Source organism: Monocercomonoides exilis (genome assembly GCF_001643675.1).
Source record: "Monocercomonoides exilis strain PA203 chromosome Unknown scaffold43-869231, whole genome shotgun sequence".
NCBI lineage: Eukaryota > Preaxostyla > Oxymonadida > Polymastigidae > Monocercomonoides > Monocercomonoides exilis.
Window position 1 is genome coordinate 742,954 of NW_027150588.1, and position 27,703 is coordinate 770,656.

At 34.8% G+C, this 27,703-nt stretch overlaps 7 protein-coding genes across 7 annotated transcripts; 3 read left to right on the forward strand and 4 right to left on the reverse strand.

The window, feature by feature from the left end:
• Positions 1-17: 17 nt before the first annotated feature.
• On the forward strand, positions 18-4,921 carry MONOS_5899 (uncharacterized protein). The gene is made up of 4 exons (XM_067876086.1): positions 18-84; positions 156-281; positions 382-432; positions 523-4,921. The coding sequence occupies exons 1-4, from the start codon at positions 76-78 to the stop codon at positions 4,777-4,779; spliced, it is 4,443 nt and encodes a 1,480-aa protein (XP_067722190.1). The 5' UTR covers positions 18-75; the 3' UTR covers positions 4,780-4,921.
• Positions 4,922-10,705: 5,784 nt separating this feature from the next.
• Positions 10,706-10,966, reverse strand: MONOS_5900 (uncharacterized protein; the record flags this gene model as incomplete). Its single annotated transcript, XM_067876089.1, has 1 exon — positions 10,706-10,966. The coding sequence occupies one exon, from the start codon at positions 10,964-10,966 to the stop codon at positions 10,706-10,708; it is 261 nt and encodes an 86-aa protein (XP_067722191.1).
• Positions 10,967-12,603: 1,637 nt separating this feature from the next.
• On the forward strand, positions 12,604-13,166 carry MONOS_5901 (uncharacterized protein; the record flags this gene model as incomplete). Its single annotated transcript, XM_067876090.1, has 2 exons — positions 12,604-12,702; positions 13,008-13,166. 2 exons carry the CDS (start codon positions 12,604-12,606, stop codon positions 13,164-13,166), a joined length of 258 nt encoding a protein of 85 aa, XP_067722192.1.
• A 771-nt stretch (positions 13,167-13,937) lies between these two features.
• On the reverse strand, positions 13,938-14,174 carry MONOS_5902 (uncharacterized protein; the record flags this gene model as incomplete). Its single annotated transcript, XM_067876091.1, has 1 exon — positions 13,938-14,174. The coding sequence occupies one exon, from the start codon at positions 14,172-14,174 to the stop codon at positions 13,938-13,940; it is 237 nt and encodes a 78-aa protein (XP_067722193.1).
• Positions 14,175-14,280: 106 nt separating this feature from the next.
• MONOS_5903 (uncharacterized protein) lies at positions 14,281-14,791 on the reverse strand (the record flags this gene model as incomplete). Its single annotated transcript, XM_067876092.1, has 2 exons — positions 14,281-14,573; positions 14,725-14,791. The coding sequence occupies 2 exons, from the start codon at positions 14,789-14,791 to the stop codon at positions 14,281-14,283; spliced, it is 360 nt and encodes a 119-aa protein (XP_067722194.1).
• Positions 14,792-25,872: 11,081 nt separating this feature from the next.
• Positions 25,873-26,253, forward strand: MONOS_18040 (uncharacterized protein; the record flags this gene model as incomplete). The annotated part of the gene is made up of 2 exons (XM_067871020.1): positions 25,873-25,912; positions 25,991-26,253. The coding sequence occupies 2 exons, from the start codon at positions 25,873-25,875 to the stop codon at positions 26,251-26,253; spliced, it is 303 nt and encodes a 100-aa protein (XP_067722195.1).
• Positions 26,254-26,804: 551 nt separating this feature from the next.
• Positions 26,805-27,625, reverse strand: MONOS_5904 (uncharacterized protein; the record flags this gene model as incomplete). Its single annotated transcript, XM_067876093.1, has 2 exons — positions 26,805-27,368; positions 27,614-27,625. 2 exons carry the CDS (start codon positions 27,623-27,625, stop codon positions 26,805-26,807), a joined length of 576 nt encoding a protein of 191 aa, XP_067722196.1.
• Between the last annotated feature and the right edge of the window lie 78 nt (positions 27,626-27,703).

A 27,703-nucleotide genomic window follows, 5' to 3' on the forward strand; every position in this document is an offset into this window, starting at 1 on the left:
CCGAAAAATAACCATATTTTATTATTTTTGTTTATTTAATAGAGAATAAATTATAAAAAGCAAGTAAAAGCGATAATGGAAATGGTAAACATTACCTTAGTAAATGTTCATACGTTTATTGTGAAATTTTAATAATTTATTTTTACGCTTTCAAGTCGCGAAATGAGTCTGTTATTCGGACAGCTCACGAAGGAAATGTGGCTGTTCAGGATTTGATAAAGATGTGGAAGGCGATGGAAGCAGGAAACGGAAAGGAAAAGCAGGCACCTGCTTCGAAACAAGTATGATTTTTTAGAATTTATTGTAAAATCATAAGAACTGTGATTATTCTTTCCTTTTTGTGTTACAAATCACAATTATTTTTGAAAACAAATTTAATAGGTTGGCAAACTACATATAGATAGTAAACTTGCTTCTCAAATCCAAAAATCAGTATTTCTTTTGTTTTTTCTTCAAACATGAGAGATTTTCCAACATTTCCAATTTATTTTTATTTTTTTATTTTTTTTTTTATTTTTGCAGATGTTTGCTGCTAGAAATCAAAAGGCTCTTGATGCATTTAATAAAGGACATTTGAGAGCTGCAAACTCATCCAAAAATATTGGAAGTATCCAAAAAACATCTGCATTTGAAAGTCTGAAACGATTTTTCGGATTTGGAAAAAGCGAAAAACAAGGGACACCTAACCAAGGAAACAATAAAGCACGAAGTGATTCACGACCACCAAATATACAATCGTCCCAGACAATTCAAACTTCAATTCAACCTCAACCGCCAAAACCCCTTGCTCCTTCTCCGCCTTCTGTACAGCCTCCTAATCCCCCTCCAGCTTCTCAGCAACAAGAGAACATTCCATCTTCCTCGAATGCGCCCTCAGCAGCTGCATCCAACGAGCAAGGTGCCTCAAAGGATAGCGAGAAAATGCGTGAAATGCCAGTTCCGTCTGTTCCTGTTTCGCTTCTGATAGAAAAAAGTCGTTTAAGAGAAGAAATGTATTATGCAGCTGAACGCAACCAAGGAAGACAAGGGAGTGGGGCAGAAGGCAATGAAGCATCTGTTGGACATTCAAATTTAAGTGCACTTCAGAATTCAGGAACATTTATGGCTTCTTCCTCATCTTCCTCTTCTTCATCTTCTTCATCTTCTTCATCTTCTCAGTCTTCTCCTCCCCTTTCGATCGCTGTTCCATCGAAAGAAGCCAAAAGCCAAAATCTTCCTTCTTCTGCCTTTTTCGACGAGGAACTGAACGAGTACATCCAGTCAGGCGGGATTATCAGCTCTATTCTGATGAACTCTTCGTTTTCGCTTCCTGATTTCCCGCCGTTCATTTCGTACTCCACAGCCGCACTCAAAGTGAACAAGGAGGACTCTGCTGAAGGAGAGGGTAAAGACGAAGAAAACAAAGGGAGGAAGGAGAAGGAGAAGGAGAAGGAAAAAGAGAAAGAGAAAGACGAATTTTCGAGTGTTTCCTGCGAACAGCGCTGTGCCACAGAGATGAAGCAGATCAAAACGGGGGTGCTGTCGAAGATTGTCGAGAAGATTACGAATGGCGAGGCGGAGTGGCTCAACAACATCGACCCTTTTCTGCTCACACACAGAGACGTCGCTTCTTCTGAGGACGTGTTTATGCTGTTGCTGATGCGGTTCCGCGAGCTCGCAGCACATCTGCCGAATGCTTCTTTGAATAAGATGGAGAAAGAGAAAGAGAAAGAGAAGGAGAAGGAGAAGGATGAAAAGGATAGTGAAAACAAAGAAAGAGATAGAATGCTTGAGAATGAAAAGCAGATGCGAGAAGCGAAAGAAGAGCTCGAAGAAATCGAATTTGAGAAAGAGCTGTGGGAGAAGATGAAGAAGACACAGAACGAACAAGAACTGTGGCAGACTCCACTGATTCCGTATCCTTCTTTGTCTGCTCGCTTCAGAACATTCACTCCACCCCCACCTCCCTCATCATCCCCTTCTTCTTCTTCCACTTCAGATGAGAATAAACCAACACCCAAGCGCCCTTCTTTTGCTCCCACTTTGATCTCCACAAAGGGAAAAACGAATAACAATGAAACAAATCAACAAGTTGCAACTGCATCACCTTCAAATTCTTCCACTTCTTCTACTTCTTCTTCTACATCACCTGTTTTATCTGCTTCTTCTTCTTCTTCTTCTTCTTCTTCTTCTGATTCTTCATCTCCTCCTGTTTCATCTCCTTCTGTTTCATCTCCTTCTGTCTCTTCAACAACAACAACTACTACTACGACCACGCCTTCTTCTCCTTCATCTTCTTCTTCTTCCTCCTCTTCATCATCATCTTCTTCTTCTTCGGGAACATCTTCTCTTCCCACTTTGCGTGTATTAACATTCTCCAAACAGAAAGACAAGGCTGAAGCGCCTTTGTCTCCGTCTCACTCACACTCTTTGCCTTCTTCCTCTACTTCATCTTCTTCCTCTTCTGCTTCATCTCCTCCTCTTTCTCCAAAAGATAAAGTTTCTCCTTCTCAAACTCCTTCCAATGAATCTTCAACATCTCCAGATAACTCCATTTCATCCTCAAGCAATTCAACATCATCATCTTCCTCTTCCACTTCTTCTTCTTCCTCCTCCTCTTCCTCTTCTTCTCTTTCTTCCCCTCCTCCCTTTTCCACCCTCTCCTCCTTCGCCACTCCCACCCGCTCTGTCTGCAGCATCGTTGCCAGATGGCTTCAGCTGCATCCTTCTGACTTCGATTCTGAGGCGATGTCGTTCATCTTCCGCATGTTTTTGCGCGAGCTGACGAAAAAGAAAGGATTCGGAAGAGTTTCCGCTGAGCTGCTGAGGCTGTTTGTGTTGGCGATGGATGAAGACGAAGACGAAGACGAAGACGAAGGAGGAAGTGATGAAGAAGAACACGATGAAAAAGAAGCAGATGGCGCCGGCTGTGAAAAGAGCCATGTGAAAGAAGGGAAAACGGAAAGGAACGCAGCGAAAGAAGAGAGGAAGAGGAAGAGGATGATGAGAGTGTCTGTGAAGAGAGGGATGCCGCTGGGGTGGGTGTGCGACGGGAAAGAGCATCATTGGACTGAAAATGTGTTTCTTTCATCTGCCCCTTCGTCGGCTTCTTCTTCGACTTTTTCTTCTGCTTCTTCAGAGCCTTCTATTGCTGTTCCGTTGTCTACTGTTCATCATCCGCTTTCCATCCAAACGCTTATTAGCCTTCCTCTTGTTGTTGTGCCTCTTCCACATTCAATGCATCATTCTCCATCTTCTTCATGTTCTCCTTCGTATTCTCCTTCTTTGCTTCCTTCTCCTTCTCCCATTTCTCTCTTCGCCCGCTCTTTCTTGACCAACCCAGTTTCGTTGTCTCGGCAGCTGCTTTTGTTTGAGCTGCAGCTGTTTCAGAACATCAACAGCGCTGAATATTTGAATTCTTTGAGCTCAAACGCATTTCGCTCATTTTCTCATCTTGTTTTCCACCCGCTCTTTCCGAACCTGAGCCGGCTGGTGTTTCATGTGCGTGTCTTTTCTGCGGCGATGGTGTTTGTGATGATGTTTGGCGAGGAAGTGGCAGAGGTTGAGGCAGATGAAGGGGCAGAAGATGCAGAGAATGGGACTGGAGAGGGAAGCGATCTGAAGAAAGAAGCAAAAAAACTTGATCTGAAGAGGAATTCGCTGATTATTTCTCCGTTTGCGTTAAAAGCGAAGAAGGGAACAGAAAAGGAGAAAGAAGAAGAGAGAGAGAAAGCGAAGCTGACGAAAAAACTGACACTTGGAGAAGTTTTGAGTGATGTTTTTGTGTTTTTTGATGAAACGATGAAGCTTCGGAATTTCTGTGCAGCAAAAGCGATTGGCGTGTCTTTGGATGTTGTGATGAAGGAGATTGAAAAGAAGGAGAAGGAGAAAGAGAAGGAGAAGGAGAAAGAGAAAGAAAAGAAGAATGAATCGTTGAAAGACGATGAAAAAGAAGAAAAAGAGAATATTTTGATAATGCTGAAAGGTTGGCTTGAAAAGAATGATGAGGAAGCTAAAGAGAAAGAGAAAGAGAAAGAGAAAGAGAAAGAGAAAGAAAAGGAAAAGGAGAAAGAAAAAGAGAAAGAAATAAAAAGAAAAGATGATAAGCTGAGGTATGCAAAGAAATACTATTTGAGAGATGTGACAAATGTGACTGAAGAGCAAAAAGCCAAAATAAAAGACATTTTGAGAATAACTTCTTCAAAGGGAAACTACAAAGAATTGCGAAAATTGATGAAGACCCCTTCGACTGCTGGAACGCCTTTGCTTTCTTCATCCTCTACCAATCAGCCTTCTTCTGCTGCTTCATCGCTTTCTTCTTCTACTAGTTCTATTTCTTCTATTTCCTCTATTTCTTCTTCTTCATCTTCTCCTTCTTCTTCTTCCTCCTCCTCCTCCTCAACAACAACATTTTGCTTGCCTTGTGTAGAAGCGTACCTTGCAGACATCAATTTGCTTAGTGATTGTCTGCCTTCTCTTGTTTCTGCGCCTCTTTCGTCTTCTGTTTCTGGGCTGCCAACATCGCCAACGAGCAACTTCACATCCACATTTTCAACCGCATTGACTTCTCATGCCACCAATTTCATTACACAAAAAAGCGACACGTCAACATTGGGGCTGATGCTGAACACACTCAACTTTACGAAGCACCGCTCTCTGCACAGCTGCCTTGTTGAGCTTGTTTCTTTGTATGATTCAAATCAATGGAACAAGGAAATAAAGGAAGATCCTGATACAACGCTTATCATATCATCCATCGAAAATGTTGAGGATCTTGTCATTCAGGCATTGTTGGAATAAGAATTTTTTATATTGAAGGAAAATTTCATTTTATTATTTATCATTGTGAAGCAATTTTTAATCATATCATTCATTGTGTATCATTAGTATAGGAGTTTCATTTTATTAATAGATTTTATATGATAAATAATTATGCTTTATCTTAATTATAGTTAAGTTTGTAGTTATTATTTAAGCTTTGAAACTTTTTTTTTGAAAGCCTAACAAAAATTCAATAGATAAAATGTGAAATGAATTGGTCATTTCAAGTAATTTGTATTATTTCAAGTTTCAGCCACCAATTTTGAATTAACCCAGTTATTTTGAAATAACCTTGAAAAACTTAAATCGGTTAATCACAACTTTAAGTAACATTCAGAAACTCGTTTTTTTTCAAATTTTTTGTGATAGAATGATTTAATATCTAAAAATAAAAAATGCTAGGGGTGAATTTTCCATTTTTAGAATACTTTTTTTTCTATGAAAAAAATTAAATTTTCGAAAACATTATGGTTATGATCAAACAAATTTCAAAAATTTTTGTTTGAAAATTGAACGATTTTTGGAAATTTCATTATTTGGAACAAATTGATTTGTTGGAAAATATATTTCGATTCAATTGAAGTGAATTTAAGATGTTTGAAGTTCTTATTTGAAAGTTTTGAAAATTTTAAAAGAAAAAAATTTTGTGAAAACGAACTTCTTGGGTTTCGTTCTGCTTTAGGGTTTTCCTTCGAATCGAAATATTAGGTTTTGGATTTGCGTTTAATTTTTGTTTATATTTTTTATAAATAGGGTTAGGGTTTAAATCGAAAAATCAATTTTTCACACACAAAAAACGTGTGTTTCAATGATTGCGCTAGATGAAAGGTGAAAATAATAAATATTAAAATGAATTGAGAACTTTTGTTATTTTTTCTTTGTAAAATAAAAAAAAGAAAGCTTTGAATTATATAAAAAATTTTAAATAATTCTTTCGATAAGTTGATTTCAATTAAAATTATTAGTAATTTTTTTGATCATAACCATAATGTTTTCGAAAATTTAATTTTTTTCATAGAAAAAAAAGTATTCTAAAAATGGAAAATTCACCCCTAGCATTTTTTATTTTTAGATATTAAATCATTCTATCACAAAAAATTTGAAAAAAAACGAGTTTCTGAATGTTACTTAAAGTTGTGACTTGCCCTTAAATCTACTTGCCGTTTTTAAAAAGCATTGAATATGCATTTTTTGATTGAATAAATGGTTTCAACCATGTTCAGAATTATTTTTGCTTGTTTTGTTTTATCAAAAAAATCTGAGATTTATCGTTTTGGGATTTAAAGAAAATTGTTTTAGTTATTTTTGTGAGAAAAATTCAAAAAAAATAAATAAATAAATAAATAAATTGTATTTTCATAAGTTGAAATATTTGATGTTTCTCCAATAATACAATTTGAATTTGATTTCTTTGGATAAAAATCTTTTTTAAAAGCTTTCACAAGTTTTGTAATATATAATTCATCGAATGAAAATTGAAAAATTGACAAAGAATTGCAATAACATCTTTTTCATTTCATTTTCAAATATTCGGTTTGTCTTAAACTGTCAAGCAAATTGATCAGAAAGCTGTGTGAAATTGTGATACTTCTGATGATGAAGATAATCTCTTTGATTTTTTTCAAATACAGTTCTTTTTTCTCTTCCAATGCAAAAAATAAGAAAATAAAATGAATTTATGAATTTATAAATATATAAAAACACCTCACATCGTTTTATGTTGCTCAAAGCTAGTATGGTTATTTCTCCTTCCTTCCGAACTTTTTTTCTTTCCTCTTTGTTTAATGCGACTTTCACAAAAGATGACACGCACACAGGATATGGATCCAAAGAACGCAAGCCGTCAAGTGAAAATAAGCGCTCGTAAAGATCAGTTTGAAGCTTTTCATTCTTTTCTTCTTTTTTCATTTCTTCATTATCAATCATCTTCTCAAATCTTTCGTTCATCGAATATTTTTCAAAACTTCCATTCCACTGGTTCAACAGCACATTTAAATATCCAATGCACTTCAGTGACAAAACTGCATTTCCCGCTGAAATTTTCTTTTCTTCAATCATTTTGAATATTTAGTCTAAAAACAAAATCTTTTGTGAAAGCAGATTTGAATTCTTCTTTATTCATTTCATCAATCACTCCATCTTCTTCAAGGATTATCAACTTCTTTTCTCTTCATTTCAATCTTCGAAACAAGAAAACAAATCTGCTTTAAAACAATGAAATAAATTCAATCATCATGAATTCATTTCAATTGCAATTTCACACATGTTATCATTATTGTTTTATTCGCTCTGCAGTATTTTCGCTAAAACTTTTCAACCAGAATGTGTTTAAAAAATATTATTCAAATTTTATAAAAGAAAGCTTTTGAAATGAAAATAAAATAACATGAAAACATATAAAACAAACAAAAGAAATTGCTAACAAACTTGTTTTAGCTGCATTTTTGTTTTCAATAAACAAACGAAAATACGTGAAGAAAATGAATTGATCATTTTCATAGGGTGGTTTTTTTATCCGGACATTTTTTTTTATCCGGACAAAAATTTTAATTATGAATTATTTCTTCATACTTTTTGGATATTTCTTTATATTTTTGATATATAAGGAAAAGTCAGTAATTAGAATTTCAGATTAAATTACTATACCTAATCTCTGATGGTGGGGGAGATGGGGGGGTTAGCTCCTCCATCTCTGGATTAGTGCCTCCCGTGAGGAGATTAGGTAATAGCAAGGGGGCTTCCCAAGTTTGAATTTGATCGAAAAAAATTTTTTGATTTTTTTTCATTTCAAAAAAAATTTTTTTTATAAAAATAAAAAAAGATCATTACCAGAATATTTTTTAATGAGTGTTGTGAAAAACAAAAGAGAACGTGGACAGTTAATTCTTCGAGAAAAAATGATGTCATTTGAATATCGAAGAATTGAAAATCGATTAGAGCGGATTGCAACTATTATTTTGGATGGAAAGGCAAGGATAGTGGACGCAGTGAATCTACATGAATTCAGCCGTTTAGCCATTAATAGAGCAATAACAGCATTGGAAAACAAAAGAAAAGTCGGCAAAATTGGACACCCATAGTTACTAACAGACAAAGAAAAGAAAACAGTAGAGGATGTCATTCGCTGTGAAAGTTCAAGTGGAGTGAGCATTTCTGTTTCTCAAATGAAACAATTTGTTTCTTTTTTCTTTCACTGATAAACATTGATTTATTGTTATCTTATTATGGATGGAATCTGTCATTTCTGACAGACAAGAAAACCTATTCGTGGGAAAATATGGACTTTCAAGCTTTTTATGCACAAAGCATAAAAAAATTTCTTCACTCATAACTTTTGATAGCTTTCTCATATTTCAAAATTTATTAGTTTTTCTTATTTGCAAATAGCCATCATAGATGTGACGATAAAAAGTTTTGTGACATTCCTTGAATGTCAAGAAATGAACGCATTTTAATTGAATTTTTTGATCACAAAAAGCTTATCAAAAATGCATAATTTTTTAGTGAAAATGCCTGAAGTCAAATATTTTGTCCCATTCGAAGAAGAAAAAGAAGGAGTTGAAATTTCGAAGTCATAACCCTACTCATTCATTAAAAGAAATCCACACCTCAAAGTATCTCTTCCAAGAAACGTTGATATTCAACGATTAGCTGTTTCAAATAAACAAACCCTCCATCCTTTCTACGAACTTCTTCAACATCTTCATAATACTTATAAATATTCTACTTCATTGATATTTAATACCGATGAATCTTCACTTCACCTCTCAGATACCACCAAAAAGCTTGTTGTGCATCCTTCCGATTCACCAGCTGAGTTCAACAAAACACCCATGAACATGTCAAACACCATATTGTGCATTAAAGCTGCTGCAGATGGTTATTCTTTGAAAAGCATTGTTTTATCAACTTCAAAGAAAATTCCAGCCGAAGTGCATGTGATGCTCTGCTCTTCAATAAATATCTGTGAAGACAACGATGGCTAGACGACCGTTACAATATGGGTGTTTTTTTTTGACATCGTAAAAAAAGATCAAAAATCGAAAAAATAAAAGCTATTGTGGTATTAATTGATCATAGAGTTTAATTGATTATTTGCAAGTATTTAGCTTTTATTTCTGTAATATGTATTTGTTTTATTATTATATGCAAAAAAACATACCTTTTTCACGTTAAAAGTGAAAAAGGATTTTTTGATCAAGTTTAATAGATATTAACAAAAACAAATAAATGAAACTTCAGAAAAAAAAAGAAGTTTCAAGACTAACTTTACAATACCGATTATTGGAAAATAAAAATTAAATAGACAGATATAAATATATATAATAAGTTTATTTTAAATTTTATAAAACGTGTGTAATATTTATTGAGCTGAAACTTCATAACAAAGTTCCTGTTATTGCTGAGCAGTTCAACAGAGTTTGCAAATAACGTTTCAAAAAATGAAGGAGAAACAATAATTAATGATAACAATTTTCATAAACTCTTCTTTCTCTCTTTATTCTTCGTATTACATCCCCATTTAGCTTCTTTCTTATCCTCCATTCCTCTTTCTTCCTTTTCCTCTAACATTCATCCAAATTCCCCTTTCGAAACATTGATGATGCAATATTCTTCTTCCTCCAACACTTTTCTCTCCATTCATCTCATGACATCCTTTTATTTCTCTGATAACTCCTTCAAACCTCTGAAAACACTTTTTTATTCCACATCAAGTTCATCAGCTGCTTTGCCATTCAGGATATAAGTGAAGGAGCACTTGGAAGAGATGTGTATTTTGTATATAAGTCTCATAACGCTTCTGTAAACGAATCTTCTTTCACTTTATTAAGAATCATCAGTCAAATAACGATGCGATTGTTGGAAAATTCAGAGCAGAAGCATTTGGCAACTGGAATTCCGTTTTGTTTGTATTCTTTGAAGGTTTCTTTGCTGACAAGGTGGATGCGGATGGAACATCTTGCAAAAAGGATGCGTGAAGTGGGGTGTAGAAGGCTCTTTGTTTGAACGTGAATAATGAAATGGAACACTACAAGAGAACACTGAATGCAAAACATGAAATTGCTGTATGTTCAAAATTTACGATGAACAGATGTGTGGATGCGAGTGGAATATGCATGAAGGCAAAAGATAAGGTTGTTATGAAGATATAATGCCAGACAGAAGTAAGCGATTATGTAGAAGATGAAATTTTGAAAAGGAAGGCAATGGTTTTTTTTTCTATTCGACCTTTCTCTTTCTCTTTCTCTCAATAACTCCTTCTTTTTAAAATTCTCCTATTTCACTTTCCTGACTCTCTCTTCTTTAAAAATTCAGGCAATCTTAAACAAAAGAGTTTCAAATAACCCGTTCGATAGAAGTATTCACTCATTAGACTCACAATGCATGCTATTCTTGGGAAACCTAAATTTGCCTCTTCAACAAACTCCTCTTCTTGTGATATGAACTGCATCTGCTTGCCAATCACAATCCCATTTGTTCGCATTATCTTCATCTTCATCAGCGCATCTGCCCAACTCGACCTTGATAGCGACAAATCCAATGCAGAATAACTGATCTTTCTGAAGCTTCCGTTGCTTTCTCTTCCTCCTCTGCAACTTCCGCCACATCAGTTTGTATCTGCTGTGTGCATTATGGATCAAATACAACCCCACGATGCAATTATACTCTCTTCCGTTGGGTCTTCCAGACTGCGAGAAAAGTGGAACTTGCGAGAGAACTTCACAATGAAACCCTCACTCAAAATGAGCTGGTTATTCGTCTCAAATTTTTCATCTGCCGTTTAATACCACTCATGCTCAATTGAGTTGTCGTTCAGTGTGCAGAGCAGGTTCGTGCTCACGTTCAGAGCTGCACACGAAAAAAACAATTCACATTAGATGTTCACCTACAGAATCAATGCAGGCTACTCCTGCTGCTTCCAGAGCAAGTCCATCGCGCGCTGAGGGACAGACGATGGCTGCGGGGCAGGCGTGTGTGAAGAGCCTTCGTGATTTACACGCCATGTGTTCCGCACACGTGGTGAGTAATGGAAGATATCAATCTTTTCCTTTTCGGCATCTGCTCCGTTTCTCCCATCAAACTTCCTCTGTGCCACAGACACTGTAGGCGCACCTTCCTCTCCTTCTCTTCGCGGACTATCGAACATTTGTTCTTCTTTTTTCATCTTCTTCAGCAACGAAAGCTTGCGAAAATCTCTTCAACGTCTGTTTCCTTCAGCACCTCAAACAGCACCCACTTCATCTGAATTCTCCTTGGACTGAATCAGGCGGAAAGTCCATCTGCCCCATCTGAATTTGCACCAATCGATGTGCCACTTCCATCACTCTCAATCCTGTTCCTATACCTCCCATGCCACCCAATGTTGATGTCAATCTGCCAAATATCAAATCATTCCCTCCTTCTTCACCTCCATCTCTTCATCTCGAAAGAAGGCTATTGCCCATCTTCTTCAGCTCTACCATGTCACCTCCATTGCTAAATGTTCCGTTGAGCATCTTCCTTCAATTTTCAGTTCGTATTCTTTAGGATTTGCTATCTTCTCGCACCAATGAGCAAGCTTGCTATGTTAATTCTCCAGAGCTGCTCCAAGCTTCACACACTTCTTCAACGTTCGATATTTCTCTTTCTGTTGCTCCTTCCGCATCTTTCTTCTTTTCTTCTTCTTCCTCTTATCAAACATTGATTCATACTCATTTATGTATATTCATTGCCCCTATTCTCCACAGCTTTGACATTATTTGCCCCTCTCCGAGTTGTGTTTTCTTTACTCTGTCTTTAACAACGACAGTCGGTTCATGTCTCAATTTGATTCTTTGCGTTCTTATCACTTTTTTTGCCACTTCCTCTTCTTTAAGCAAGATGTGCAAAACATGAGACGAAGAAGACGATAAAGTTTTCAATTTAGTAGTAGGTGCAGATGCATGTGATGCTGAAAATATTGTTTGGCGAATTTGAGTGGACGAGACATGGAGGGAGATCGGTAATATGAAGAGGCCGAGGATAGGGGATGAACAGAAGAGTCTTGAAGAGGTGGTGAAAGTGCGTTTGTCAGCAGAGTAAACAGAAATGCTGTCGCTGGCGAGTTTAAAAAGAGAGTTCATCCATCGATTCCCAATATGTTCTGCAAAGCTTTAAATATCAAATGCAGTGTAATGCTTGAGTGGAGCAGAAGGTGGGAGCAATGTGAGAAAGGCAAGTGCGCAGGAAAAATGATTGATAATAACAGCTCTTATGTCTCGTTCTCACACATACAAGAGAAAAAAAGTTTGCGGTTTCAGACACTTCGAGTATATATTCTGCAAAGATGTTAATTTCATTATCGAGACGATAAAAATTCCAAATATATGTCAAATTGTTTATAGATCTGAAAAAGTGCATGTTGGTGTGAAATATGATTCTCAAAAAAATGCTTTTGAACTGTATGTGCTTAAAAAATTCTCACCTCTGTCGTTTATATCACATATGTTTCTGTTTCGTTCACTTTGAAATTTCTCCCTTTCTTGCATTGGCATCAGTGTCCTTCTGCCTTCCAGCTTTCCTCTCTTCTCTCGATGCGATTTCTCAACCCCTTTCACTAGCTCAGGCATTGTTGAAAAACAACCATGAACCCATCACTTCTTCCTGTCTGCTTTCCGCTCGTTCTCTCTATCCAACGCCGTTGTCCTTATCCTCCTCTTTTCCATCCGTCTAATGTCCCAAAGCCTATTTTCTGTTCCACGCCCAATCCACTTTCACATGAAGTCGACGAACCAAATAGAAACGAAGATACTATGGCTGCCGATGGATCTTATCTCATTACAAATGAAAGACTTGATCCCTTCTCGTTGCATGCTTTGTGCCGTACTGGATGCGGACGGAAGCGATTTTGACAAAGCTCATCCGGTTCTGGTGATCATGGAAGTGTTGCGAACAGCTGCTCCCCTTATCCGTCTCCTGCAGATCCATTTTGGGCTTCAGCTTCTCCTTCAATTTCTCTCGCTTTTCCTCTATTTTTTCTTTGTGCCCTTCTTCCTGGTCCTTTTCCTGGCCTTTTTGCTGCATTTCCTTTTCCACTTATTTCTAGTTTCTGCACTGCCTCGACACACACTGCTTTTCATGCTCCATATTCTCTCTTTTTTGACTTTCTTTTTCGTTTGCAGCTTCTCCATCTTTGTTTCCACTCTCATATTAATTTTCTGCATTGCTGATCTGCTCATATCTCCAAGGATGATGGCGGTGGCGGTGGTGCGGATGCTGATGGTGGTGGTGTTGGTGGTGGCGGCTGTGGCAATGTTCATCGTCATCCACTTGCAACGTCTCCTCCTTTTCTCCTGACTGCACAGAATCCCTCAGCACCATCCGCTCCTCCATTCGGTGCGGATTAACGATGAAAACATTGAATGGCTGCAAATACAGAAATATCATCTCCTTTTGATTTTTCGCAGTCGCAGATGCAGACGACCTTCCCTCCGCCCATTCTCAAATCCTTCAATTTCTCATCACCTCCTCTCTCTCTCTCTCTCATCTATTCTTCTTCTTTAGAAATCTCATTACTTTCTTCTTCACTCTTTTCCTCTTTATCTCCTTCTCCTTCTTTTTATTCTTTCATTATTTCTCCATCTAATTTAATCTTCTTATTGTCATCTTGAAAACTTCAACTCAGCTTATTCTTCATTGATTTGCTACAAATCGCATGTTTTTACAATGATAGATAACTTTCGTTTCGCGTTCACATTCCTCACTGAATAATCTTTTCTTGCTCTCACTTTCATAAATGAATGAGTTGGAACTTGCAAATATTGTTCATTCACAGTCTGACTTGAATGTTATCTCCCTTCTTCAAATTCAAAAATATGTTTTCAATTTCTTCCTTCTTTTTCTTCGATTTTTCTTCGATTTTTCTTCGATTATTCTATCACTTTGTCTTTCGATTTTTCCAACATAACAATTATCTTCTCCTTCTTCTTCCTTTCTTTTCTCAGTGATATCCATCTTTCTCTCTATCTCCTTCATCTTCTGCTGCTTCTTCGCCCGAAGTGATAAATATATAAAAAATGATTCCAACGATGGTTGGTACAAGAACACTTCGGCTACGTCGAATGTCCCGCCTGTGTCAGCGCACTCGCATTCCTCCTCTTCCCCTTGACACATGGATCTTAGAACCAATCATCGTAGCTCTCTTTCGCGCTCTCATTCCATTCCTCCTCTTCTTTTCCACCAAACAGCGACTTCATCCGCTCTGCCCTCCCCTTCCCTTCTTTCCCTCCATTTTTCTCCTTCCCTTTATGTTCCCCATTTCCTTTGCTCCCGTTCTTTTGCCCTTTCTTTTCGCTCAAGAAACACCCCTCTCCTTTCTTCAGTAGCGTCCATCCGATCCCTTCTTCCCCACCCATCCCATTCCTCTTCCTTCCCTCATTTCTGCCTTCTCTTGTTTGTGTTCTGTCATTCCTCGTACCTGTTGAGTCATTCACTTTGTTTAATTATTCTTTCCCTTGTGCTTTATTCTTTTCCCTTTCCTTCCTTCAAATCTGTTCTCTTCCGAATCGTTATTCCCATTCCCATTGATGCATTTCTCTCTGTTTCGGTTGCTTCACTTATTTCTCTTTTTTCATACTCCTTCTTTTCCTCATCTTTTCCTCCAATTTCCTCCACCCCTTTAACCATCTCTACCCTCATATTTTCTTTCTCATTTATCCAATACACAATATGATTCAGCAACGCCGACTGAACACGATTGGCTTTCGACAGCTCACACAGTTTCAGCCGAGGAAGATCCGACGACTTGATATCTTCTGTATGTTATGGATCAATCAAAGAGATGATTGAACGAACAGAAGAATAGAAAGTAGTTGTAGTAGTAGTTACAGAAGAAGAAGAAGAAGAAAAAGAAGCTAAATGGAGTGGAAGGTGATGAAAATGAAGAATGTTAAATTGAAAACTGACCTGCTTCCCCGTTTTCATGTTGGCTGTTGCTCTGCCTCAATCCCTTTGGTCTATATCCTTGTGTCATGCTTTGATACAAAAAACATATTTATGTGTGAAAATTAAACACATGAAAAGAAAAATTTATTTTATAATAATAAAAATATGTGATATGTTTTCCATCTCATCCAAATTTTAATCGTTATTCATTTTTGTCACTTCTCAAACTTTCTAAATAATTCTTCCTCATTTCCTCGTTTCTCTTCTTTCTTTTCTCTCTATTTTTCTTTAAAACATTCATTTGCTTCAACACCATTCACCAAAAAAATGTTTTCTTTCAGCTCTGCTACTTGTTCTCAAACCTCTATTCTTCAACCATATTGCTTGCTTGCTGTCAGCACTGAATTATTGCCCATTGAAAAACCCTCAATTTTCGAAAATATTCTTATCTTAAAAACAAAAATTTGAATAATATGAGTTAACCATAATTATCAACATTATTTGGTTGCATTTGTTGCTCATTTCATATTGAACAATATGTCATCTTTTGTCACTCCAAAATCAACTTTATCCACCAAAGCTTGGCAGGATGGGATTATATCGAAGTGAAATTTTTTCATTTTAAATGTTATCAAACTATTTGAATTCATATGTTTTTTCATTATTTTCATGTTTAACGAATAGGAAATTGATGATTTGAAAAAAAATATGAAAATAAAAATTTAATAAAAAAATTCATTTTTGGGTCATGATGAAAATAAATTTAAAATCAATTAATCGTCGCTCCAATTTGATGCATTAGCACCATCAGAAATCTCATCGCTTGAAGTATTATCATCTTCTGGAACAGAAATTTCACCTATATCATCTATATCAGGAACATCATTTACGATTTCTTCTTCTTCTTCAATAATTTCTCTCTCATTTTCTCTTCCATAGACGATGTATCCCACAATATCCAAAAAAAAAACTTTCACCGTTTTTTTTTCACCATCCAAAAAGAAAGATAGTCTCCAATATATTTCTCCCTTATGCCATGTGTGGAAAAAAAGATCTCAGATGTGACCACATTCCTTTCACTGTATTTGTGCATGCCTGTGTAATTGGATCCACAAAATTTTTTGGATGATTCACTGTTTGATGGATGTGGCCATGATCCTTCAAGCTGCTGTACGCACGCCATTCATCGCTCATTATTGTGGTTCCTGGATGGATATGAGATTTTATTAGAGGAACAAGTGTTTCGGCACTTCGGTCGGAACATGAAAAACAAATCTTCTTTTTGTATTTTACTTATCTTCATTTCTTTCAATTCCTCCAAATATCCATATCTGCTTTTTTCTTCTGCCTCTCTTATTCTTTCTTCTTCTCCAAATGCATTCGTCGATTTCAACTGTTTTTCCAAAACCACCTATCATAATAGAGTTTCGATGTATGATATTCATGCACTCAACACGTAAAACACTACTCCAATATCCCACAATTAAAAAATCAACTTCTATTATTGAGCTTATCTGAGTTTGCATAAGCCCTTGCCATAGAAATAAAACGATTAATAAGAATTTGTCAAGGCCAATTTTGTTATTTTCCAATCTAGTGTTTTTGAAAACTGTCCGTTTTTTAGTGCATTTGTACCACATCCAATATCTGTAAGTTCATTTTTCATTCAATAAAGTCAAACTCTTATGGTGAATAGTACACTCTGGATGTTTGTCTTGTAAAAAACAAATTGATAAAACCACTGCCAAGCCTTTTCTTCACCAGTGAATGTTTTCAAAAGTTCAAAATTATGTTCCTTTTCATCTTCGGGATACGCCATTTACACTGAAGTTTTATTTGTTCAAACCCATAAAACGCTTGTTTCACTCAAAATTCTATATTTTCATAAAAAATATACTTGTCATATTCTAGCATTTTTAAAAACATAAAAATTGTTAGAATTCACAAACAAATATGTTTCTATAGAAAAATAAAAGTTTTGAGTACTTCGATATAATACCATAATGCCCAAAGCTTCGGCTGCTTGGGAAAGTTTGAAAAAAATATGCGGAGATTCTATTAAGCAAGTGATTATCTACCTCATCAACAGTCACAGAGATGCGTCTGAGGTTATGAACGAAGTTCGTCAAGAGATTGATGGTTTGTTATTTTTTTGTTTATTTGATATTTATGATATCTGACTATTCTTCAAACAAACTCTTCAAAAAAATTATTTATAATGTTATTGTTATTCATTCACTTTTTTCGATTTCGAAGAAAATTTAAAAATGTTGATTAGTGATTTGGCGATTATTTACAACACTGCGCAACAGCATACGCAAACAATGCTTCTGCAGGCTCTTTCTCGATTTTTATCATTAAGGCAGCTTTTAAATAATGAGTTCGACGTTACTCAAGGAAAGTACAGCTATGCGAAAAGTGTCTTGAAGCGCAACCAAGGAATAATCGAGCAGCAGCAATAACCAAAAATTCCCGAATGCAAGAAAAGTTTTTTATTTTTTATTCTTTCAAAGTTCAAGTCACAATAAATTTCTTGGATTGACTGATGGAGAACGGCATGTCGGAAATCAATGGATGATAGAACATTCATCTGAATTATCATCCAGATTATCATTCAGTCAAAAGAAAAAAATCTCTTCATCGGAAGCCAAGTATCTGGATGAATCTGCATGGAATGATCTGATTTGTTATGGAAGTGAAACCACTGAACAGAATTTCTTTAATGAAAAAGTCCTGAAAGTTGCTGGAATTATGATTGAATCTCTTCCAGAGCAAGATAAAAAATGCATTAATCATTCGATGGAGAAGAATAAAAGCAAATCGTTTGATTTTTATTCGTAATTTATTAATTAAACTCTTCACATTTCTTTTATCAGCAATAACGATTCCAAAAAACAATCCAAGCATCACCCTCAACACCAAATAATCACCATCCATAAAGATTTGAGTTTACAAAATAAAGCTAATTCCCAGTTACAGACTTCTGGCGTTCAAATGAAATATTCACAAGCAAGTGAAAAATCTTCAATTCATGATTTCAAATGAAGCATTTCTTTTCCTCCTCTTGTTCCTCATACGTTTTGGTCCACTTTTATAGAGACTAAATTGAGCGATCATCATAATATCGATATTCTGAAAAGCCAGCAAAGCAATTCGAAATGTTGTTCATCAGGTTCAAGTCAAACAAAAAAATTATCGGAAAAACGAGATAGCTTATCAAATGAAGTCTTCCCATGAAATCAAAATCATTCAATACGGAAAGATTTTAATATTCCTTTTAAGCAGATAACAGTGAACGAACAATTTCAAAAATTGTCAGAGTCAAACCTTCAAAACCAGCATCATTCATCGAAAGGAGAAATGAATGAAGATTCTTCTCATTGTCTCATTGTGATCAAATTGCAAAAAGAAAAGGTCTCGAAAATCTCGGAAATACCTGTAACTTCTCATCATTGCTTCAGTGTTTGTCTTCTTTAACAAGAATGGATTCCACAATTTTTAACAATCAGCAAACAGCAAACAAACTTTCTCACAAGGTCCTTCACATCGCAAAGTCATTACATGCAAATGATTTCTCATCTTCACTCTGGAATCCAGATTTCATATTCGAATGGGATAATTATTGCAATCATGGACATTTCAATCAACAGAATGTGTCCGAAGCATATTTAAAAATGATTGACCTGTTTAATAAAGAAGGATGCTCAAACATTGACACATTTACAATTCAAGTCTCACACAATGTGTTATGCAATAACTGTGGAACGTTCCACTCAAAGCAATACAACAATGTGCGAGATATCATTATTTACGATAGCTCAGTTATTGAAGGGTTGAGGAAAGAATTTTCTAAAGAAAATTTTACAAAGAATAACAAAATATTTTGTGAACAATGCCAAGGATTTGAAAACTCGAAAAAATGGACAGAAATCAATAAATTTCCAACAGTATTGACCATCACTCATGAAACCTAATATGATAATTTTTCAATCCCTCCCAAAAATTTAATATTCAAAATGGACAAGGATTCAAAAACAACTCATTGTGTTGAAGCAAATGATAAGCTTCATGAGAACGAACTTGTTTATGAAGGAGAATGCATATCATATGATCTGGTCGGTCAAATTTTGTTCAAACAACTTGACAATTCAAACGGTCATTATGTTTGCGTGAGCAAAACCGTTTTCAATAAAGTTGATCATTGGTTCGTCTGCAATGACTCCACAACAAACGAAATATCACCATCAAAATGGAGAGAAGTTTGGAGACATCTTTTTGATAAAGGTTACGTTCCATCCTTTTCTCTGTATCACAAAAACCAGACAATTGCAGCAAAAACATCATTAACAAAAGGCGGAAAAAAAACTGATGAGAATCTTCTATCTGATAATTCTCCTCCAACATTTTCACATGCAGAACTTCTTGGAGCAATGAAAAGGGCAAACGACATTTCATCGAACATTTTCCCCACCATTTCATCTTCGACATCTTCTCTCAACAAAAAAATTAAAAATCGAATAAAAGTCTTTTCTCCATTTGAAAGGCGTTTAATACTCAAATTAAAGACAACTCTATGGAAAGAATTCTCTATTGAAACTGGAATAAAAGTTTCATTGTCCAGTTTCTATAAATTGACTTCTCAATTTGTTAGGGCAAAAAAGAGAACTGATGTTTGCGAATTGTGTCACAAATACGAGCATTTAATAATAAAGCAGAGATCACTTCAACAAGGGAAAACTCTTTCAAACGAAGAAATAAAGGAAATCAAATTTTTGAAGCTGCACAAAGCAATTGCTGATTTACAGCGGAGGCACTTTCATCTCTCAATCGATTCATTGAAGGATTATGAAGTCGTTGTGTTATGGGATTTCAAAGAAAAGTGGAAATTGCCTCTTCGAAAAGATCAACTTCAACAGGAGTTTTACAACTATCATCAAGCATCTCACCTCTCAATAATCACATATCAGGCTTCAAATTCAAACATATTGAAGAAAACATACAACTTTATTTCAAACAGCATCTCAAACGATCACAATTATAACATTGACTGTTTAACCTCTGTACTGAAAAGGAAAGATTACGAAAATGTTACTTCTTTCAAGTTCTTTTGTGATTCTGGGCCTCACAATAGAAACAAATACATATTACACTTTGTTCTGAGTCCTCAATCTTCGTTATTCGAAAAGGGCGAATGTGAATTGAACTTTTTCTGTGAACACCACGGAAAAAATGAATGTGATTCTGAATTCGGCACACTTGTAAATGTTCTTAAAAACAACATTGAATCGGAAGCACTTGTAAGTGAAAAGGATCTGATTGAATTGTTCAAGCGACATTTTGATAATGAAAATAACGTTTCCAATCCTCAATGCAACAGCAAAACAAAAACACATTCAAATTACGAACACATGCCAAATAATTTCATTCCAAAAAGCAAAGTCATTCATAAACGTTTCTTTGAAGAACACATTCCATCGAAAGAAAATACACGATGTGCTTTTGTGATTCCTCATATGAAGAATTATTTGTTTTTTGAACGAAAAGGCAAATCAATTAGTGGATCAATTGTAGGACATTATTCACAACGTTCATTGATATCAATTAACGGATGCTCAATCAAAGAAAAAATACAAAAAGTTAATAAACCAAATTACTCTATCAAAAATTCCCAAAATTCTGTTTCATTTAATTCTTTTTCAAATGTTTTGTATTATAATCGTGCTAATCTTTTGAAAAATGTTTCTTTATTGTTTGATGATTTCAATAAAAACTGTCGAGATAAAAAATGACCCAATTATGCTGTGCATGCTTATCTTATATTCAATCGGAAGGATATAAAACTAGACAAAACAAATTGACAGCTTAATTTGTCCGGACTTGGATACGTTGTTTTGCCTCCCAGGTGCACAGCTTTCATTTTCCGATTCAAACAATTTCACATAAATATAAATTCTTTTTGTAATTTTGGCTTCACCTTTCGATGACATTTAAATAATTAATTTTTAATTTTTTTAACTTTTTTAAAAATTTTCAATTTTAATTAATTTTTAATTTTTATTTTTATTTTTATTTTTATTTTTATTTTTATTTTTATTTTTATTTTTTCATATATATGGTTATCCATTGTTTGTGTTATTTGAAATTGAATTGGGGAAATAAAAGAAAGATATGATTATTTATAAATTATTTTGATTTTTTGTTGTATTGAGAAGATGTTTTTTTGATCAATAATTGAGTGAATGTGCTCTTTATTGAAACAATTATTGGTTTTCTTTTGTAATTCGAATTCAAAAGTTTTTTGTTTGGGCTTTACAAATTGTGCATCTGAGTTCTTTTATGGAAAATATTATTCTAAGAAATTGAGATGGATAATTTTCTTTTTTGAGTAATATTTGAAATGTTTTTTTGTATGTTTGGTGTGGAAAGATTATTTGTCAATGCTTTTTTGAACTTTTTGGAAAAGATATAGTAATCATTGTTATTCTATCATTTGAAAAAGATAAAAAAGATTTATCGTTTTCTGCCTTACAATTAAGTTTTTTTTCCTGATTCGTTAACTATAATTTTGTCGTTTTTGAGAAATACAAATTTTTTTTGAACTTTCATTATTCATCCATTCGTTTTCAATCAACTGCAATTTTTCTGAGTGTTCATAGGAATAAAAGTTTGTTATTTGTCATATTATCTTATTCAGTATTTTCTTCATCCTCTTTTTTCATCAATTTTCCAAAAAGATATCTCGAATTTTTTAAAAAAAAGAGAGATACTGTTAGTGATTATGTCGAAAGTATTGCAAAAGTTGTTTATTTAATTTTCGAGTCCAATGTTATTATTTATTGATAAGGTGAAATGTTCAGTTCAAAAATGGTTGATGATTTTGGTCGAATATTTTCTTTCTTTTTTCATTTGTCTATTTCACTTTAATTTTTGTTGATGTTTTCTTCACTATCAACATTGTTTGAATTTTTTGTTCAATTTAATCGAAACAACAATGTTTTTTTCTTATGTCTTCCATTAAACTTTTATTATTTTGTCTTGAAGATAATATTTATTTGTTGCATCTGCTATAATTTTGTTTATTAAAAAATAATATAACGAAATAAACACTTCAAATACATTATTATTTTTATTCACATTTTTTTTCAACGATTTCAAGTTTTGATTTACTCAAAAAACTTAATTGAAGACAATAAATCCTTTTTCATTTTTTGAATTCAAAATATTTTCTTTGATTGTGAATAAGATAATGAATGATCAAAAATTTGAATAATCCTTTATTATTCAATTGTTTTTGCTAACGATTAATCAAACAATAAAAATATCGAATTGGTTTTGTATTGTCTTTATAATTTGCGAAGATTAATAATGAAAATAACCCATTATCTTTTTTTCCATGAAATATAAACTTTCATGAAATTTTTTATGATGTCAAAAAAAATCACCCATATTAAGAAGATACGCAGAAGATGCTCTCCTTCCATGAATCATGGGACGACGAACTATTTTAAACAAAGATGAAGAAAGATGCCTTCTCCTGCTGGACTCTCATCCGTCAAGGGTCCAGTCCGACATTTTACAAATAATACCAAATTCCTCTATCGACATTGTAACATTCCTCTCTCACAGCACACATTTTACTCAGCCTCTCGACCGAGGAGTATTTGCCGTCTTCAAAAAATGTTTTTACACAAAATATGTCATTCCTTCTTCTTCATCTGTCTCCCTTCGAAGAAAAGCAATTGCCGATGCCCTTCCTCAGGCTCTGCAAACAGCATTATCTCCTAAAACAATAGTTTCATCGTTTGTCAAAAGTGGAGTGTTATCTATTCAATGGCATGCTGTTCTTTCCACTTTACCTGATGAGCATTCTGTCACTCTGAAGAAAAAGAACCACAGATTTGTTTTCATGGAAAAATTACAACCGACTAAGATTTTTTGGATAAATGGAGAAATCAAAAGAAAATGAAAGAAGAGAAGATTATAAATGATGATTATGAAAAAACTGTGGAAAAAAAATTGTTTGAGAATGAAAAACCAAAGAAAAGGATAATTCCACGAAAAAAAGTTTATTTTGATGATAATTCTGGAGATGAAAGAAAACAAGAAAATTCCAGAAAAATAATCAAGAGAGAGTTGATTGATTATGTTTATTACTAGCGAACATTTATTTAGAAACAAACATGCTATAGTGAAATAAAAATTTTTTTATTTTTTCATTCCCATATAAAAAATTATCTGGATAAAAAAACCACCCTGAATGAATGTTAATCAATTCGAATTTTTCAAAATAGGAATAATAAATATATTATGTAATTTTATGTTGTTTCAAGATTAAAATGGAACCAGTCGTGAACGATTGTGTTACCGTTTTTAGCAAAAACAAAAACTTCTAAATTCCAAAATTGTGTATTTTAACAAAAGGAAGATAAAACTGACAAATAAATAGATTCAATTGTTTGTTGAACGTTTATCTTCATGCTGAAATTCATAATAATTAGAAAACGATTCATTTTCACATTCGATGGAAAATGATCAAAAAAATTAAAAAAACTCACAAAAAATACTTTGTTAGTAAAAATAATAATTTAATATTTAATGTTGACGTGTTTTTGACTTCAACCTTCAAAACATTGTTTTATGACAAAAGCAAGACTTTCAGGCCACAATTGAAAAAAACTGGTTTTTCTCAAAAACACTGCCATTTATTTAAAATTACTGGGAAATCTTGAAATAAACAATTTATTTTGAAATATCTTTTTATTTCACAATTTATATAATAATCCTTTTATTCAAAATCAAAAATAGTTTTCGTCATTGAATCATCACAGAAATAATTCCTGTTATGAAAAAAGTCAAAGGAAATAGTCACATGCTACAGATTGATCTATTCGACCGAACGATCTTTGTCGATTGATTGATCTCGACAAAGATTTGTAGATAACCTATTTAATTGTATTTTGGGATATTTTATTAGAAAATAATTAAAAAAATAAAAAAGTTGTTTTTCATCAAAATTTGTTTGCAATTTTCAAGAAAAAAATAAATTGAATAAAAAAAAAGAGTTTCGCAATAAAAAACATGAAATTATAAATTGGGTGTTTTTCTTTGATACAGATATTGCATAAAATACCGGACATCGCACAAAGTACCGGACAAGATCGATATCTCAATAACTGTAAGAGAAATAATTCTGACAATTTTCCTCAAAACACACCTCATCAATACAAACTCACGTGACATACAAAACTTTCAAAGCAGCTTCATTTGTGCTCAGAAAAAATAATAATTAAAATCTCGGAGAAATAGGATTTTGAGTTTCTCCGAGATTTATAAAATTATTTTTTTCTGAGCACAAATGAAGCTGAAGTGAAGTCTTGTTTTTCAAATGAGTTTGCATTGACAAGGTGTGTTTTGAGGAAAATTGTCAGAATTATTTCTCTTACAGTTATTGAGATATCGATCTTGTCCGGTACTTTGTGCGATGTCCGGTATTTTATGCAATATCTGTATCATTAAAAAATAGCGAAGTTTGATCATAAATTTTTTTCATAAAGGGATATGTTGAAAAGATTTATTTTATTCGAAATTGAATGCAAATATTGTTTAATATATTGTTATTATTTATTATTTGCTAGTTTTTGTTAGTTTCAGATTGTTTTTGTTTCATATTTTGATAAAAAACATAATAAAAAAAAAATATCGAAAATTAAATAAACATCATTAAACATGTTATCTTGCTTGAAAAGCATGATAATGATTGTTTCAATACTCAATAAATCAATTTCTTAAATGAAGAATGTTAAATAATGTATTGAAAAGAAATTTCAAAATGGATGTTGAAGATCCAAATAAAAATGTTAAAAAAAAACAATTAGCACAAACACAAAAACAAAAATATGATAGGTATGCAAGATATTTAACAAGAAATTAACAGTTTGTAGTTCATTTCGATTTTAAAACAAATAATTCAAAAAAGAACTTTTATAGATTTATTCGTCGAATTCTGTCCAAACAAGTTCATCTTTCTATTAATCTTCATTCTCTTCATTCGCTTAACAATCTTCTTCTCATATTCAACATGTTTCTTTTTTGGAAAATGCCCTCATTATTCAAAAAAAAATAATATTCATTAGCCAAAAATGAAGAAATCCGATAAAATGATGTGAGCAATGATAATGAAAAAGTGCAAAATGATGTTTTTGGATATTAAGAAGTTAGAAATGAACATGAAGAAGGAGCCTAAATATCGGAAAAAGTCGATTGAGAAGAAAAATTATAAAAAATGTCGAAGAAGAAAAAGAAGAGGGTGAAGAAGAGTTTGAAGAGGAAGAAGAGGAAGGAGAAAAAGAGAACGAAGAAGAATTAGAAGGATAATGAGATGCCGCAGAAGGCAGAAGCGGAGAAGATGAATTAATAAGTATTGGGTTCATCGTGTTTCTCACGGATTTGGAGAATTTTATGTCTTCGTTTAAGAGTTTTTGGGATTGGATGAGAGGAAAAAAATAAAGGTGAGAAGAGTGAAAGAAGGTAAAGAGGAGGAAGATGAAGAAGAGGAAGAAGATTGAAGCTGCGACATTAACAGAGCAGGGACGAAAGTTGCTGGTGAAGATAAAAGAGCATCCTTTTTAAAATGAGGAAGTGTCCTTAGAAAAAAGACTCCGCATTGTTGAATTCTCAGGAATTGTTCCAGATGGCTGGGAGAAAAGAAAGAGAAGGAAATGTTTGTTGACGATGCTGAAGTGGAAGAGAACGAGTCGAAGGAAAAGGAATGTAAATTGAAGATGGAGAATTATTTGTTGTGAATGACGTAAAAGATGGAGAAGGAGAGGGAGAATTCGAAAGAGAAGAAAAAAGTTACTGAAAGGAGGTGATGCTTGTCTGAAGCTGATGTGGAAGAATTGCTGAGAATTAGTCTTTCTTTATCTGATAGGGAAGTTCTCCTCCTCATCCACTTGCTGTTCCTGATGCATTTATCGCATGCCAACAGAAGTTGTTTTAGCTCCATCAGCAGCAGAGTTTGAAGACCCATTCATATCCTGTGCATTTGTTGTTATATTCCATGCAAATAAAGTAAACTGAGATTCAGATGTCTGCTGAATAGAAGAAGAAGATAAAGCAGAATGTGTGGATTGTTGTGATAATGCAGCGTTAACAACCTTCAGTCGCTGGATGAGAGAGGCAGAAATGAACATCGAAGGAGAAGAAGAAGGTTTCTGGACATGGTGTGTCTCGAATATGGCTGATATTTTGTGGAGCAAGTCCTTCTTCACCATCAACCAGTGATCAGCGGTGACAACAGCGTTGAGTGCGGTGCGCGTGGCCAGCGGACGAAGCAGCAGGCGATTGGATTACGCGGCAGAAGGGCAGAGGGGCTGCGTGGAGAATAAGATGATGGAAGGTGTTGTGATGAAGGATAGCATGGACCGAGAAATGGAAATAGAAATGATACAAGAGGTGAAAAGAGAAGGAATTGAAAGCACAGCAGATGAAGAAAAAGGAGCTGAAAGCGGCTTTGAAGGCAAAGTGATTACGATTGGAGTGAGTGGATGAAAAAGCATGAGAGGACACACGAAGACAAGAGGCACCCATGAAAACTTGAGAGAAAAAGGCAGAATCGAAGGCTACTCTTCTTTATGTGGCTGTTCAACGCGCAGCGGAGTAACCTTGTGTGTGTTGAATCTGTCAGTTCGAGCAGAGTTTCTCCGATGGATGGGACATATGCTGTTCTTTGAGGAGGAACCAAAATTGTATTTTCTGAGGCAGACGGCAATATTTACTTGTCTTTGAAAAGGACAAACGAAGAAAACAAAAGCGGGTCAAGCAGAATATTCGCATTGATTGCATATGACTTTCTTTCCATTGCATACAAAGAGAAGTTATTTTCATCATTCTTTCTATTGATCTTGATCTGCACATCAAAAACAGTTCCAAATGTTTTTCTCTCTTCGCAGAACAGCTCAACTGTCTCTTACCTCGTCCCCTCCTTCCACAGCTGCCCTTCCTTCTCCTCTCCACACATTCATCTCCTTTCTCATGTTCTCCACCAGATGTGCATCTTTCACTGCATCTTTTCCTCCGTAACTGAACAGCCTCGTGCCACACTACAGGCTCAGAAACGAGTTCGCATCATTCACTAATATTCCCCCTGTTGCACTGGCACGAGATGATGGAATCGTAATGGGCTTTGGAAGCTGAGGTGACCCGAGCTGGTTGAAAAGATGGGATAGCGCCTTTCCGAGTGAATAAAGCAAAGCGGCGACTTCTTTCTGCCCTATCTGCTGCATCGACCGCACAAACAGCGTCTCCAGCCCTGACTTCTGTCTGTATTTTCTCCCAAACACAGAAGGATTTCCATAGTCATCCACTCCTCCTCCTCCTCCTCCTCCGTCTTCTCCATTTACATTGGTATAGCCTGTCTGGATAGACAAACTCGCTAATAAACAAGCCGCAGCAAACCCATTCGCAACAGCTATTCTGAGGAGTGCCTGCATTGTTCTGCCGAGTACTGCTCTGATGGCAGACAAGATAAGATGCCTTCGTGACACAGAAACAGCCAATAAACTGTGGTTGCTGTGCCTTAGGCGCGGGTTCTGCCGGGCTTCTCTGCCTCCGTCTGAGCCAATTGCGTTCTCGTCTTCTTCTTTTGCATTGTTTTCCTTTGTAGGCTAGGCTCAAGGTAAGGACAGCGGTTGAGAAGTCTGACTGAGCTCTCCGCTGGAGATGGTTGAGGTGTGTGAGAAAGTGACATGCGACTTCTTCTGATTGCTTTTTTGGGATGTCGATGAAAACATCTTTGGCTGTTTGTGAGGGAAGCGCAGGGCAGGGCGTGTGTATGAGTCTTCTTCTCTTTCTGTCGTCTTGTCTGTCTCATCGGCATTTGATGTGTCAGCTGATCGTGTTATATCCAAACAATCTTCGTCATCACTAACGTCACTAACGTAACTATCATCGCTATCGTCGTTGTCTTCGTCTTCACTATCTTCTTCTGCTTCTTCAGTGT